The 17380-nt window shown below is 35.7% G+C and overlaps 1 protein-coding gene across 1 annotated transcript in view; it reads right to left on the reverse strand.

Annotated features, from left to right (window-relative positions):
* Positions 1 to 1752: 1752 nt before the first annotated feature.
* Positions 1753 to 17380, reverse strand: part of LOC134527527 (small ribosomal subunit protein eS6) — a 33980-nt gene continuing 18352 nt past the window's right edge. The window contains exons 3-5 of the mRNA XM_063360273.1: positions 15419 to 15564; positions 3377 to 3583; positions 1753 to 1999 (exon numbers count right to left, since the gene is read on the reverse strand). Coding sequence (XP_063216343.1) covers positions 1808 to 1999; positions 3377 to 3583; positions 15419 to 15564 — 545 coding nt within the window. The 3' untranslated portion in view covers positions 1753 to 1807. The remainder of the gene's footprint in view (positions 2000 to 3376; positions 3584 to 15418; positions 15565 to 17380) is intronic.

The raw sequence follows: 17380 nt of genomic DNA on the forward strand, positions 1-17380 counted from the left end.
AAACGGGAACATATCATCGAGGTTCTACTGTAGTTGGTTTTTCAACGATGAAGACATTGTTTATTTTCTTCTCAGAGTTGAGAATTTTGAGGACTTTTAAGTGTTCATCAGGCTGCATGCAAAATTATCGGAGCTACAAGAATCTAACATTACCAATAAGATAACCAGAAATAATTCGAAGTGAGACTTCGTCTAGACTTAAGTCAGTGACCACCAAAAATGTGTCTACAATCACCACATAAGACTTTCTGGGGGGAAACATTGCTAATCAAGAGGCATTCTTGATAGTGGTTTTCAAACTACAGACTACAACATTTAATAGAAGATTGTCTCTATAACTGATACATAAACTGTTCCTTCAAAGCACATGAGCATTTAAGTGCCAGACCTACTACGAAGATCATAGTACCAAACTACACATATCAGAAGACCCAGCATCGTTTTACAGTGTAACAGAAGTTGCAGTGGTAATAAACTGCATAGTGAACTACAAGAATACCAGTTTGCAACATAGGACTTCCATAACTGGTAGTATGCTGACAAACTTGGATTCACATGTGCAAAAGTATCTGTAAAAGGAGAATTGTACAGGCATTTATTGTGTAGAACCACCCTTACATAGTGTTCTAATTTTAAGGGTAAAGAATTGTATGAATAAATCTATATAGAAAATTCATTTTTCTCTGTACTCAAACACATATTGATAGTTTTAATATTACTTTTTTTCATAATTTCATGCGCTATAATTTGCTGCTTAGTTTTGCCCAGAGGTTACTGTACAGATTGTCTCATTCATTTTGTTCTCAAATTGTATGTAACGTTTGTAAGTACAGTATAGAATCTTGAAAACTACATTATATTTAACTTACACATCCTATGGTCTTGTGTTGAATGTTAAGGAATTACCAAGTGTGAAGATTGTTTCATGTATTGTCACTTTTCTTTGCATTTATGTGAACTTAGTAAAACAACAGATAACACAATTAAATTCTTATTTAATTTAAATACTTGGTATGGTTGACACCACATGTTCTTGTGTATCCGAATTAATTCCAAATGATAAAAAAATGGCACCTGATAAATCAAATTCTATACTGTACTTACAAAAGTGCCATTTCTTACACTGCAATAAGCTTGTATTATACGGAGACAGTTATATGGCGCAATTCATATCTGAGGGCTACCTTTACAGTGAAAATGTTAAAACATTTATTGCCCAAAATTAGGGGTGCGACTGATACGAAGGGGCGAGCCTTCTGCTCGTAAATACTGTTGCATGTGTCCCCCACTTGCCTGCTGGTTGCAATTACTGCATGCCTATCACAAGTTTTCATGAAGCAAAAATGCCCAAACAGTATTGTTCCCACGCTTGCTTGCTACTTTTAAACAAGAAACCACACTAAAAAGTAGCTTGCCACCTTTACTTTCCTTGGGGGGAGGGACAGGATTGTCTGCAACACCAATGCCGATGTCCTATTGTTTAAGAGCCAATAAGCTGTTAAGGGGTACATAAGGGCTTCCCTTGTATTCAGATTCTACAGAAAACAACTAAGTAGTGCAATCCATATTCGAGGGTAACCCTCTTCATGAAAATTAAGATTTTTATGCCAAAAATAATAGATGTGACCCATATGCAGGGGAAACGTCTGTGGGTAAAAAGCGTACTTATTTTATTTAATACAATAATTTGTGTGAAAAGCCTTTCATAAACTACCATATTGCAACATAGCACTAAAAAGGAATGACAGAGCCTTGTAACAGCAGCTTGTATAGCCAAGATCTTTATTTATCACGCAGCATGTACATGTTACTTGTGGGGCGCACTCTGGGCGGAGGACTTGGAGTCTCGCATGGAGGCAGAGCGTCGGCGTTTGATCTCCTCCTGGCGCCGTGCCTTGGCCTCCTTCTGGCGCTGGGCCAGCAACTTGGCGTACTCCGCTCGCTGTTCCTTGGAGCGCAGCGCACGCCTCTTCTTCAGCGCCATGCGGTGACGCTTCCTCTGCGCAGGCAATCACACTCCTTGCTGTAATAACTAGAATACTACTATCAGTCACACCTGTAGCATTACCGTATTCATAAAATAAGAAGATACGGTCAACTTTACAGTATGGGTATAAGAATAATTTGATATTTGGTTCAACATTTCAAATCAAGTAATTTTTTTTTTAATATTGTTACTAATATATACAGCAAAAGGAACTAAACACAAAAAAAAATTGTGAAGAATGTAGCATACATGAATCCAAGCAGATTTATCAAAAAATTTGGTATTTGTATTCTGGAGCAAGGATTTATGACTATGATTAAAAATTATTAAAAAGACTCTATTTCTATGTGTATAATCAGATGGATGGATTGTGTTTTCAAGTGTTTTTTGTCCTTGCATTTTAGACCACACTATTATAGTCCCATACATTCCCCCCCCCCCCCCCCACATTTTACTAATTTTTTTAATTAATATCTCTTAATTGTGACAAAAAGTTTCTTTTACTGTATGTTTAAAATTGATTCATAAAATATTCAATACCTGTGAATAGTGTCATATTTAATAAAAAATAAACAGGATTCGCAAAAGCCTACTTACCAGTAATGAACATTGAAAAAAATCTACACTTTCAAAAGACATGAAGACTACTGGAATTTGTCAGCCAACCATTTAATAAAAAAAATGGGGAAGGTTTAGTTTTAACTTTCTTGCCTTTAATTCTGCACATTTTGATAACCCACTTGCAACCACAGTGAAATCTCACAACTAAAGTTAACTAGCCACAGGAAAAATTATTTTGTAACAAATACTTATAAACAGCAGAATAATAACAAAATGCTTGGACCAAAATAGATTCCTACACATTCCAAAAATGTTAATTTTATGTCATACTTTGAAAACAAACAAGCATGAAATAAACACGGTGGAAAATTTATTTATAGGGTAAAAATGAATGTACTTATACTTTAGCCACAAAACTATGTTATAGGAGAAGACAAAATGAGTGAAATAATGAACAAGAATATGGTGAAAAAATTTAATATTCTGATACTAAACAACCAGTATTACTTCTTCACTAATTCTTAACATTGCCTAGTCACAACGTATGTAACAGATTCTTCAATGTCATGGCAGAACTGTTCGAACAGTAACAACTATCCTGGCAACTATACAAAAGTGATGTTTCTTCTTCACACTTAGACACAGATGGAATTTAGCCTCACGTGTCAAAAAATAACAACAAAGGTGGAATCCAAATACAATAAGTCATGAAACCTACAAATTCATTTAAATCCCCTTACTTTACAATGCTGTTCCTGGAATTTTTGAAAAATTAAAAAAAAGTCCTCCCAAATGGTAGGACAGGCTGCTGGAGGCCTGCAGTAGTACCTGCAGGGTGACGGGCGTTATGAGGCGCTGGATCTTGGGTGCCTTAAACCTCTGCTTGGTCTTGCCCTCCTTGGGCGGCAGCAGGCGCTTGATCACGTATTGTCGCACGTCATCCTCCTTGCTCAGGTTGAACAGCTTGCGGATCTTGGAGGCGCGCTTGGGGCCCAGGCGGCGGGGGATGGTGTTGTCTGTGAGGCCCGGGATCTCCTGCCAGCGCACACAACATTACCTGGACGCCTCCCAACCACACTCACACCAATGTTTATGAATACCAACTGATACAGTCTACAAATAATGGGTGAACCAATTTCAGAACTACTTCAGATATCTTAATAAAATTTCCTTACAATGTTATCATAGTGTTACCTTTTTAATTATAATACGCTAACTAAACCATCCCCGAACACTGGCACCAATACGGCCAAACATGTACGGTATCTGGCCCACCATAGTTTCACAGTATGTTGGTCTTGGGCCTTGGGACTTAGTGGAGGAGTCAGTGTGGCCCTTAGTATAAAAGGTTTGTAGATCCCTCAGATAATTAAATGCAATACAAAATAGATTTACTATTAAAGAAACATGCTGACTTTTAAGTTTAGAAGCCAACTTCTTGAGCTATTTATATTTTAAAGTGTGACTAACACTGAAGTGTGGTGTCAGAAACAAAATGCAAGTTAGCAAACGACTGCTGGAAATTAAAAGTTTTATGACTTATAACATCATTTGTTTTAGTACTTTTTCAATGCCAGTCCTAAAATTTTGTGACTCACGACCTGTAAACATCTGTGTTCACTTTAATCTACAAGATCTACGTAAATAAAATATATGACCCACCCCTTAAAACTACTGAAACAACAAAATAGCAAACAAGCAAGTCACTGTCGCCGAGCCTAATGGTCCCGCACACAAGAGCAGCGTGCGCAGGAGGGTAATCTCGGCAGTCAGTCTGCGCAGGCTACGGGGCCCTCACCCAATCCAATCAATCTGGGGAGCACCACCCCTGCAGTTACACACTAGCTGTCTACCGGACTGCACTATTTCATAATTATATCATTTCTTGTAATAACGACCAGGTAACCTGCAGTTACTTTGTATTAGCTAGTTTATTTATTAATGAACATGAAATGTGTTCCTAGCACAAATAATTTCAAAATCAAATGTTACTTAGAAGTTATAGTAGGGATGTGCGAAAGTGACTTTATCCACACGAAATGAAAGTGAAAGAAAATTTTTCAAGTTTCGCGAAAGTGAAACGAAAATGAATTTTTCTATGAGATAAATATATTCTTAACGAAAGTTAAGAGAAATTTTTTAATTAACAAAGAAAAAAAGTGCCCCAAAATTTGCTCTTCAGTAATAAATTCTATTACATAAATCATTTTGGTACCTTTTGATGTATATATAAATATTACTATTTAATAAAATCAACATCCGCCCTAGACCACACAACACAGCCCCATGTCACTCGTAAATTTCAAGAATCAATCCAGATCTTTCAGCGCACAGACTATTTCCTTTACAGTCGTAATGTCGCAGTCTATGATAATATATTTATCACGTGCATGGTACCTACTGATGAAAAAATACGTGAATACTGCGGAACGGCCGCCATCTTGCACCACTGTCACACATGGCTAGCTCAGGAAGCTGTAAACCAGGCAAGGGACATGGTCAAAACAAAACATAACAAATGGTTGCTGCCAAGTGGTCATTACATGCAGTGACTTGTTGACCTTTTTGTCTAATTGGCTGTATATTATGAGGATTTTATATGCCAGTCAGAGTATGTAAAATTTAAATAAAGCAGACGACAATGTTTTTGTTTGGCTGTGCGCGAATAAAAGTAGGTACGTTCTTTGTTTACGTGTATACGGTAAATACTAAATAGTGTACTAACAGTTCTGGAATGTATGTTTTACGAATATAGTACCTACACTACTGTTTGAAAGCAAATGAATCAGGTAATTTTTCAAATATTGCATGATTTTGTTTTGATACCTAGGCCTACTGTAATCACGGTTGAATTTTGTTTACTTTATCTGCCATGTTTGTTCAAATTATGATTTTACCGTATTTTCATTAAGGTAAGTGCCCCAGTACTCGTCACTGCTCCAATGGTCGTCACTAGCAACTTCAAATGTAAATAATAGAGAAGTAGCTCAATATATCGCCAACTTAAATATTGACAAAAATTTAGTCGACGTTCTAGCTGAAATTACCACAATAGTTTTCGGAACAAACACTATTTTCAATCAAAAAAAGTCCGTGCATCAAAAGTTCGTAGAGCAGTGAAGATAAATAGGGGAATTCCTATACTAAAACACTAAGGACGTTAGTGCACATTTTTACTTCTAATTCTGTAATTTTTCATGTTTATTCGTGATGTTTTGTGCTGAATGTGTTAGTTAAATGTTCTTGAAGAGGTGAAAGTGTTTATTTAAAAAAATTCGTTTTCTTTGTATGATTTAGTTAGGGTGACGAAAACCGGATCAATAAAAACCTTGTATTGCTAGTGTTCGTCATACCTGACGAGCACTGGTACATTTAATATTTTATTTAAAGTTGTGCTAAGTTACACCCTAAAGTTCTTAAATAATATTGGTTCTTTGTTGTTAATAGACAAAGTACGATATTATGATCAGATCCAGTAGTCGTCACCTATGACGACTTCCGATGCATGTGTATGACGACTTCTGGGTCGGAAATTACTTTACTTTATTGATTGCAAAAATTGTGTAGGCATTGTTGTTTACATTAATTTAGGGGTCATTCGATATATAATTTGACATTAATAAGTAAACTAAACATTGTAATGTGTCTCGTTCTTTAATTACAGGGCAAAATGCCAAAACGGAAAATACTGTTGTATGAAGAGTCAGCCATGGAAGCTGCTCTTAAAGATGTAGCGAATGGTATGAGTATAAAATGTGCAGCGGAAAAAAATAGTGTGCCAAGGAACACATTGTCCGATAAACACAAAGGAAAATCGCCCTTGGGTAGGAAGATGGGCGGGCCCTGATTCATTTTTATATTTTACTTGTGATACCGCATAACATGCTATGTTGCAGCAACGAATTGAGTCGTATTGCGTACGCGTACAGTATGACGTCGCGTAAATAATAATAAATATAATATAAACAATTAACAATATTTGATAATTAAACAGTTTTTGTTAACCAAGAAACAATTAAATCTCATTAGAGTGGCTTTATTATATCTCTTTTAAGATAAGAACAAAAAAAACGTGAAAATACGCGATAGTGAAAAACAAAAACATACATATTTCTAATTTGTAAAAAAATACTTTGTTACGTTGTTTCTGTTCCAATCTCAAACTTTGTCTACACACATAATACCTTTAATACAGTAAAAAAACTTAGACGAGGAATTTCCAAATTATACTTTATTAATAAACAAACATCGTTCTTTGTATCGTAAATTCATTGAATATGTGCGCACATGCGTAAAATATACAAGAAATGCGAGTAACAAAATGCAGCCGTGTGTAACGTTTCGTTACTCGTTACTAGACGGCACACCCGTTACTCAGTAACGAATACATTCGGTTTGCTACAGCTCTATGTGCTGTCCCTCTTTGTTCCGTGAGTGCTGTAAGTAAATTCAAAATTTAATGAGGATTATTCATTATATTACTGAACGATCTTTATGAAATGCCATTTTGATGTTTAAAATATAGTACCAAATAAAATTTGAAGCCCAAATAGTACAATACTACCATTCTGGATCCATGAATTAAAACTAATGCAGCCGAAATCGCACATGACGACTACTGGCACAAACATGTGACGAACACTGGCAAACACGAAAATTTGCATGACGACTACTGGCTCGAAATCACACTTTTTTCAAAATTATAAATCTACAAAAATAATTTGTGTTTATCGAAGAGTGTTGGATAGCATTGTAGAGTAAAGTTTGAGGTTAAAAACAAACATGTAGGGGCAGTAATACACCTACAAGGTTATGTACACAATTTTTTTTTTATAAAACTCTTCTTAGCATGACGACTACTGGTACATCTACCTTAACGTGAGTTTTTTTCATCACCACGTAAATTAATCTTAATGGAAATCTTTTTTCTAATTAATGTCTTTATATGATTTGCATATGTTATTACATTATTAGTAATAACAAGCAAATCATATAAAGACATTACAGTAGAATCCCAGTGCTAAGTACTTACAGGTACCTCAAGTTTTTGTACTTAGTACTGAAACATGGCATGCATACATATCTTTACAAAGAGAAAAAAAAAATATAAAAAAAATAGCTACAGGAGAGCCGCAATGCCATATGTATTCGCAACTGCGACTTGCTTTTTTCCCCTTGTCTAGTTCTCTGAGTATATCCACTTTTTCCTTAAGCGTGAATTGCTTTCGTTTCTTTTTATCTCCAGGATCATTCATATTGTAGCACAAATATAATGCGGTGTCTAAATAACGTAACCTGAAAATAAACTCAACAATAACAATAAACAATCCCGGCACAGACATCAAACAGTATTTTTAGCGTAGCGTAACACTTTTGTCTAAATAATTAATACTTCTCTCAAACCTCCGTCTTTCGATGTATCGAATGGTGTTGTGTTGCTCACGTCGCATACTACGTACGGTATAATCTATGGTTGTGCGCGCAACTGTTTGTTAACTTTGTTTTGAGAATTTAGAGGTTAGAAAATACGTTGCGGTGGTATTTGTGTATCTTTGTTCTACTTCATTAATCATTTAGCTGGAAATTTATTTACCAGTTTAAGTAAATTTTGGTGTAGTAATGCCACGCTACTAGTAGAATTTATACGTTATAGTGAAAATGATACTTTAAACTGAAACCGTTTTGCATGGCGAAGATACGATTTTTGGCGGGGACTTAAAATAAATTCGTTAAGTGAAATATACTTTATAATAAGGAACGTTATTGTACCGGTATTATACTGTACATTTTTATTAAATTACGATTTCTTTTTCAACTAGAACAAACGAACTTCGACAGATGAAATTCTTACCGAAATCGAAAATGAAAGTAGCAAAATTTCGATTTCGGTATCGGTATACCGAACATTCGCACAACCCTAAGTTATAGTTATTCTGAGAACATATTCGTTAAGATAAATTAAATAGTATGGAAAATCCTACACTAAGAAACATTATATATTTGAAACTTATATTAAGGCATTTGGAGATTTCCAAAAACCAGTAGTTACATTTCAGTACCAACACACAGTTTGTGCACCGAAAAAGCTGAATTTTTTAATTTTAAAATTTTTCACTTTTTGAGATAACCAAAATTAAAAGTTTTTATCATATATTTTTTTTTGCTAATTTTTAATTAAATAACCCCACCCCTATTGCGTTGTGTGCAATATCAAAACCCACTAAAACAAGCTTTAAAATGGGACCAATTTTAACTTTCTAACATCACCATTCTTAAAACTATTTTTTTTCTCATCAGAAACATACAAAATTTGGATTATTTTGTAAATTAATTTTAAAAATTGTTACTTAACTTAAAAACATTCTAATTCTTATTTACTTTACGCAGGTAATCTATAGGGATGTGCGGGTACCCGATAATTTCAACTTTGATTCGATTCCTCAACTATTTGAACCCGGAACCAAAACTAAAATTCGGAATCAAAAAATTCGGGCCAATTTTTCAAAAGTAAAAAAATCGAAGAAAGAAATTGACGGTTACTGTTTAACTGATTGCTAGACATAAATTTATTTGCCAATTATCATTAACTAGCTGCCCGACGGCTATACTAATGGAAAAAAATTAAGCCACATCTCCCATTTACAGTAATGGTGAATAAAAAAAAATTCAGTGAAAATTTATTACAATGCTGTATAATGTACCGGAGAGAAAATGAATAGCACAGATGGTTTCCCGACTCGTGCACGCAACGTACAACTGATGTACCCGTACTTCGCTACGGCAGTCTACAGGCAGATCACTCTTGCGCCGCTCATTATACATGCCCCTCCTTGTGGGTACGCCACTGCCGCGCGATGCCCGTTGCCATGGAGACGCAGAAGGCATGAACAATGCAAAATCCTGTTCTCATGCAGACAAAGTACCCACTGTTGCCTGGTTTTAACCACCCATGGGATCTAATTTTCGGAAAATGTCATAAGGAACATTACTGTGAAGTTTCAAAGTCTGTAAAATATATATACTTGAAAAAAAAAAGGCAATTTTTTATATTTAAAGTACCCGCAAAATTTCAACGGTGATGAGGACTGCACTAACAATGAAATAGTCGTTGCCATAGAGACGAATGAAACATCAACAAAGCAACAGCCGTTGCCATGGTGATTTCCTACCAAAAACTGGAAATTTTGATATATTACGCCCCCGAAACTCCCCTTGGGATCGGATTTCCGCAGAATCCGTTCTTAGTGAGCGTCTACAACACAAAATGAGTAACTATGCTAAATTTCAAGTCAATCGAGTGTATAGTTTTAGAGATCTCGTGATGAGTGAGTCAGTGAGTGGTATTTCGCTTAATAAACTTCTAGCGCCTGCAACACAAACTTCGTACGTGTACCACATGTTGTATCTAACCCCCTCCAACGCATTAGATTCTAAATTGGACTTTTAGTAAGGATCCCTAATGTTATTGATAGTATAATATAGCCTATAGCAGGCCTGCCGTTTTCACGGATTTTATCCGTTTTCACGGATATTTGAAGCTTAAAACGGACTAACGAATAAATGGCGACATTCACGAATATTTACGACGCTTCGCCGATATTTTCATATTTGAATTTCGTTCGTGTAAATTTTTACATTCAACTACCTGTTTGAAGTTGTCAAACCATACAAGCATCCAACAGTAAAGCAAACATTCACATTAGGTATAGCGCCATGGAACTTCCAATCGTTTAACCACAAACCAAAAACATTTACTCCCACATATCGTTTCATGAAGTACAATATCCATGGTTTCGGGGGAAATGTTTTTTGTTTGTTGAGTTAAACGCTAAGAAGTGCCATGGAGTCAGTAAACATTGGTATTTTTTGCCATTACAATGTTTTAGGTGCGGCATTTGTTTACAAACTTCATACGTGATTTAAGTAGTAGTTTTGGTCTTAGCTGATTGTGATGGAGAAAAAATGAAAGGCTTTGCCGGACAGGTCACTTTATAAACAGCGTTATCGTAAAGAATGGGAGCAAGAATTGAAATGGTTGAGGCGTGGCAAAACTGAATTTTCCGCCGTTTGTTCGACTTGCAACTCGGAACTGAACGTGACAAAGGGCGGCTTGAAGACGTACGTTCATGCGAAAAACCAACGAGCTGCTGATCAGAGTTGTTCTTTGACGAGTTTTGTAACCAAACCAAACAATATAATTGATGCGGAACTGTTATGGGTGAACTTCGTTTGTGAAAACAATTTATCTGTGAAACTCAGTGATAATTTCATGAAACTTGTCCCGCAAATGTTTCCTGATAGTGAAATTGCAAGAAACTTTCATTGTTCTCGCAATAAAACTAGCCAGATAATTATTCAATATTTGGGTACATCAGTTGCAGATTATGTTACCTATGCAATGAAAACACAATTTTTCACACTGATGATTGATGAATCAACTGACAGTCACTAGGCAGGTTGTAGTGTTAGGAAGGTTCTTTCCATCAGAGATTGTTGAAACTCATCTGTACAAAGTAATGGCTTTGAGTGGTGCTGCAACTGGAGAAAATCTGCTGTGGAAAGGGTTTTCAGCAATCTCAAGATGGTTAAAACTATTCACAGATCGTCAATGGAATCACCAATGTTAAATGCGCTGTTGCATTGCACAATGAGAACATCTGCAGGTCTGGCTTTCAAGTCCACTGACGAGATGCGGAAAAGAGCACAGAACATGAAAAAGTAGCTAGTTAATGATGTGAAATACATTTGTTTTTTTAAACTTGTAAATAACTTCAGTTGTATGGATGTATTTATAGTTTGTAAATAAAAGCACCAAAGCCTATACTGAAGATACATTTTTAAATTACTTTTCATTTTATTGTGATACCAACTATTAGTTTTGTAATGTAAGTGGCAAATCTTAAACATTTTTTACATTCATTTGATTTTTTTTTAAATTATGTTTTGGAATGCAATGTATATTTAAAATTACTGCGAAAAATAAATTATGTCAATTATGTCAATTACGGCTATAAATTTTACAGGATTTTTAAATGCTGTAAAGAGGGTTTAGGAACCTAATTTGGTGGCAGGCCTGGCATAAAGTGTCACAGTATGAAATTAATGGGAAAACATGTTTTCCACTGCTTTGTAAACTTGCAAAGGCAAGCAATACTTATCCTTCCACACAGCAATGCAGGGGTGGAAAGGATATTTAGTAAGCTCAACCTTATCAAGACAGGGCACAGGTCATATCTTGAATTGCCAATGCTAAGTGCTTTGTTGTATATCTCTTCTAGGAAGAATATGGCAGAATTCACGTACATAATGATCGAGTAATTTTCATAAAAATTGCATATTTTTTGTATTTTTTAATGTACAGGATTTTACAGGATATTTTGTATTGAAAACAAGGATATTACAGGATATTTCACATTTCAATCAAGGATATTGTTTTCAAAGTGGTGGCAGCCCTGGCCTATAGCCTTCCTCGATAAATGTACTATCCAACACTGAAAGAATTTTTCAAATCGGACCAGTGGTTCCCGAGATTAGCGCGTTCAAACAAACTCTTCAGCTTTATAATATGTATAACTCGTAAAATTGCCACGCACTTTCACTCAAGCAAATTTCATAACGTTATGAAATATATGTTAGGCCGAACATTAAATTTTTTCAAAGATCGTGTATGATATAATTTACACATTCAGAACCATTAACTGTTTAGGCTTGTAAAGATAAATACCTTACGAAAACTGCTTGTTTATGAATTAGTTTAACAATCTGCTCAAACATTTTTATTTCTGCCTACTTACGGCATATTACTCATGACCATTTCTCACGTTGTACAGGGAAAAAATATTGTTGGTTTATTTGTTTTGAAAAATAAATAACACGTACTAAAAATGAATTTTACAACCATCAACGCACAATTTTCTGTTAACAGTTAAAATATTTCCTTGTTCAACCATACATTTACAAAGATCGCCATTCTGTGACAGTCTTCTGTTAACAGAATAACCAACATTAAAACATTCACGACATGAAAATATTTTAGCTGTGCCGGACGTGTAGACCAGTTGACATGCCACCATATCATAGATTCCGCGTGCCAACACAAAGGAATCGAATCACTGAATCGTAACATTCTGTCAGTATCGAAGTACTGTTTACTGTTTATGCTTTTGCCTTTTACAAAACTTCATTTAAGCTGATCATCTTTGTGTGGTTTAACTTCGTGAAGTTAATAAATTAATCATATTTATGTTGTTTTTTTTTTTTTTTTCGTTTTTAGGGGAACAGATCTTGTTGAAGAAATATATGTTACTTAATGGTTTTAATTTAAATAAACCTACTGGCTAGGCCATATGTGCAAATGTAGGTTAATTAATAAATTATACTTCTGTGCGCAGCACGCATCGCACTATCTCGGTGACTCCAGTGAGGCAGCTGACTTTACCGTTGGTAACATTTGACATCTTTAAACAGTGGTGAAGTGATTAAATAAGTAATGGATTAGAATTGTGGCTAGTTTAAGGGCTGTAGTCATCTTTGGAAATTTTATGACAAAATATCAGAAAGCCATTCGAAATGTAAAACTTGTGGAAGTAAACTCAAACAGGTGCATGGTAGCACTTCTAGCATGGCGAAGCACTTAACATTAAACAAGAGTGTATATGCAGAGTACTTACAACTACAGAAAGAATTAACTCATGCACCTTCCACATCAAGTAACAAATTACAACTCACTCTGTCAGCTTCGTTTAGTAGCCAAGTAAAGTATGGTAGAGACCATCCCAAAGCTATTGCCATAACCAATGCCATTGGCAAAATGATTTCTGTGGATCTACAGCCATACAGTATAGTTCAAGATAAAGGCTTGACTTGATGGCGCTAGTTGAAACCAAGTACTCCCTACCAGACCGAACAACATTCTCTAGGTGTGTAGTGCCAGAGCTGTACAATGGTCTCGTGGAAAAAATGCACACGAAAATCAATAATGACTTCAAAGAAGGCGTCAATTCGGTGGCATTTACAACAGATATGTGGACGTCACGCAGTAATGACAGCTATTTATCATTAACATGTCATTATGTGGACACAGATTTCGTTCCTGTTCATCACATGCTGGGGAATGTTCTTTTCACCGGAGAACATTGTGGGGAAGCAATTGCCAATATTCTGCTTAGACTAAATGCAAAGTGGGAAATTCCAAACACTATACCTATTTACATAGTTTCAGATTCTGCTAGAAACATGAAATCTGCAGCTGCTAAAACCAGTTGGCATTCATTTAGCTGTTTAGGGCACACTTTGCAGCTAGCCATAAATGATGCCAAAAAGGAAACTCCTGGGATTAAGGCGCTGTGCAAAAAAAGCCGTGCTATAGTGGGGCACTACAAACATAGCTCCCAAGCTCGTCAGCGTCTTAATGAATTACAAAAGCAGATGGGAAAACCAGAACATGAATTGATCCAGGATGTAGACACCCGATGGAACAGTGAGTTTGCTATGTTGAAACGACTTGTTGAACAAAAAGAGCCTATTGCTGCAGAATTAGCTTCTTTTGATGGTGTTGACAATTTAACTGCCAATGAATGGAAACTCGCAGAAGGGCCAGTCAGAATTTTAGAGCCAATAAATGAAGCAACTAAAGAATTTAGTAGACAAGACTACCCCACAATTTCTCTAGTTATACCAGTTATTTATGGGATAAAAAACTTGTTAGATTCATTTGTGTGCAAAGCAGAACCAGGCGAAGGCATAATTTTCGGACGAAATTTGTTGAAGGCTGTATTCTCAAGATTTCCTGATTACAAATCAAAAGATGAATATGTTGCTGCAATGCTTGTTGATCTTAGATTTAAATCAGTACTTTTGAAGGATCATGAGAAAAAGAAAGGTGTAACTATTTTAAAAACATTAATTTCCAAAGACTGTTCTGATAGCAGCAAATTCTAAAGCACAAAGAGTTAAAAGCCAAACTTAAACCTCAGGGTCTAATTTAAGTGTTTGGAGTTGCTTTGATGAACAGTCTGTAAAGTTGGATGCATCATGTTAAAATACTCGGAAAGATATGGTGGAAAAAGACATCCTTTTGTACTTAAATGAACCCATTCAGAAACGTACTACTAATCCATATCAGTGGTGGCAAGAAAACAAAGTTCGCCACAGATATGTTTCTGATGCTGCGAGAACACTATTGTGCATTCCTGCAACATCTGTTCCAAGTGAACGCCTGTTTTCCTCTGCAGGAAATATCGTAACAGCACGGAGAGAGAATCTGTCTCCTGAAAGTGTAGAACAGTTAACCTTCTAACATCAGAACCTGTAGGCCTGATCGTGAAATAATGTAGTGTTCAAAGGATTACTAATATGACCCAGTTATCACCTGAAATGTGTTTAAATGTTAGCAATTACTTAAAGCTGCATTGTGTTGTATAGTGTAAATATCATCCTTCAGTTATGTACCTGGTATAACATAAGGCAGGAATCAGGTCCCTATCAATGTTAAAATGAACTTATTAGTTACATAGGTACTATTCCAGAATTTTCTTTCTTATTCATTTAAGTTAAATACACACGGTTCAAAATAAATGCAATTTTTTTTTTAGTTATTCCTACCAGACTAATGACTATGTAGATAAAGTTACCCAAAGAATCGAAATCTGAATCGAATTTGAACTCTTGTGAGAATCGAATCCGAATCGAACTGAAAATCATGGAATCGCACAAACCTAGTAAACTATAAACAAAAATTCATTGAAATCTATGAGGGTCAAGTTAAATTTAAATTAAAACTATGCTGATCTGACATGGAATGGCCCCGACTGAGGGAAATCTACGGAGCACTAGCAGCCACGGACTGCAGTGAGCCGACACTAGACTCACCTGCTCGCCCTTCTTCACTATCACCAGCGCCAGCACGCTCAGGTTTCCGTCCACAATGCAGCCGCGCACTGACTTGCGCTTCCGCTCACCGTCGCGCCGCGGCCGGTAGCACGACTGCCCCTTGCGCAGCAGCAGCCGCACACGGCCTGCAGGCACGCACAGCACACATGAAGGCCTGTAGCAATGCTGAACAATCAATCAAGTTTAAGGGTGGTGTTCCGCTGATGCGTAAACGCGCTACGGCATATATAGCATGTTGTTCTTGCTTGGAGCTGGGTGGTGACTTCAGGAAGTATAATGTTGCTCGCCACCATCTTCTGCCACATTCTTCTCTTCACCTTCTCCCTGCCCTGCTCCTAGTACCCTCCCTCCTCCCCTCCAGTACTGCTCGCCTGGAGACTGGGGCCGCCACCCGAATCGTTCTTTGCTTCTCTAGTTCAGTTTGCCACAGTTGGCACGCCAATAGCACACACATTTTGTGTTGCGATATTGCAAAATACTTATTTTAGTGGTTAGTAGTATCATGTTAACACTTTAAGGTATGTGTATATGACACAGACAATTGTGACCTCATGCGTAAAAATAATTCTGTCTGTATCACTGTCCTAGAAATAAATATCTGGACACTACAATACATAGACTGTTGATTTCAATGTGATTGTTTCTCAGTTATTCGCAAAACTACTTTGAAACCTATATGGTGCCACCAGTACAGCCGTGCTGTGAATGAGCATTTTAATTTACAAACTTTCAATACCAAAAATGTTTAACTATTGAAATGTTCTTTAATTTTAATCTGCAAATATTTTTAAAGTTTAGTTGGTTACTAAATTAACAGCATTTTTGCACCAGTGGCGCAGGCAGTTTTATTCAGTCACAAGAGTGTCAAAAATACAATGTTGGCAACAGGCAAGTTTCCAGACTGAAGTCGGTAGTCGGGATATTCAGAACATAAATAATTAAACAACTCATATTTGTTACTAATGACTTTTACATTTTTGAATGTGATAATGGAATATTTTACACTTCAGTTTTAGGATGTTAAAGTAGATACGTTTTAAAGACATTTAATAACAACCAAATTGTCTTTGAAACAAATCTAACCAAATTTTTTCCAAATGCTAAATCTTTAAAGCAAAACATGCATTCAATAATCATTAATCTTCAAGTAACATACTAAAAATGCACCTTACAGCAAAAAAATTTTTTTCAAGGCAGCTGCAAAAGAAAATTGTCATTCAACTTTTTTCATAAGTGTTAAACCACACAGTTTCGTCAGTATGACAAATGGAGAAAAAGAAATCCATCTTTCAGCACAGCCTACAAGGTAGATTTCAAAGTACCCATTGCTTATGGAAATATTCTACAAACTTCTGGAACATTTTAAGAACTTTATGTATATTACATTCTATACGTTCTCCAATATTTCAAATCAATTGATTAAACATTTTTTATATATTCCATGCCACAAAACAGTTTTAAAATTATTTTTTAGCTCAATGCATCAAGCACTAAATAACATAGAATGACTTTCATATTATTTCCCACTAAGGTATTTATGTATTTATGCATTTTTTACTTTCCAAAACTATTTTTCATACTTTTCACTAATAAGTGGTCACACAAAAATTTGCTTTGGACCAAGGTTTAAGACAATATGAAGATGGTTAAAAATAAATTTAAACGTATTTGACAGTAAGTTTTGAATTTTTTTTCAACCCCTGTTTTAAAGTAAATAGTTCTCTCATCAAAAATAGTTTCAGCCAAAGGTTTTGGATAATGTATAGGATTTATGCAACAAATTATTACGGATTTGATAGTGTATCTACTGAAAAAAGTTATGATTTTTGTCTTTCAACCATTGCAGTAATGGCTGGTTACATAAAAATTTACTTTCACAAACACTTCAGACAATATTTAGAAAGTTAAACAAAAATAAGAATGGCTTTGATAGTACGGAAG

The sequence above is a fragment of the Bacillus rossius genome, chromosome 1, assembly GCF_032445375.1.
Source record: "Bacillus rossius redtenbacheri isolate Brsri chromosome 1, Brsri_v3, whole genome shotgun sequence".
Taxonomy (NCBI): domain Eukaryota; kingdom Metazoa; phylum Arthropoda; class Insecta; order Phasmatodea; family Bacillidae; genus Bacillus; species Bacillus rossius.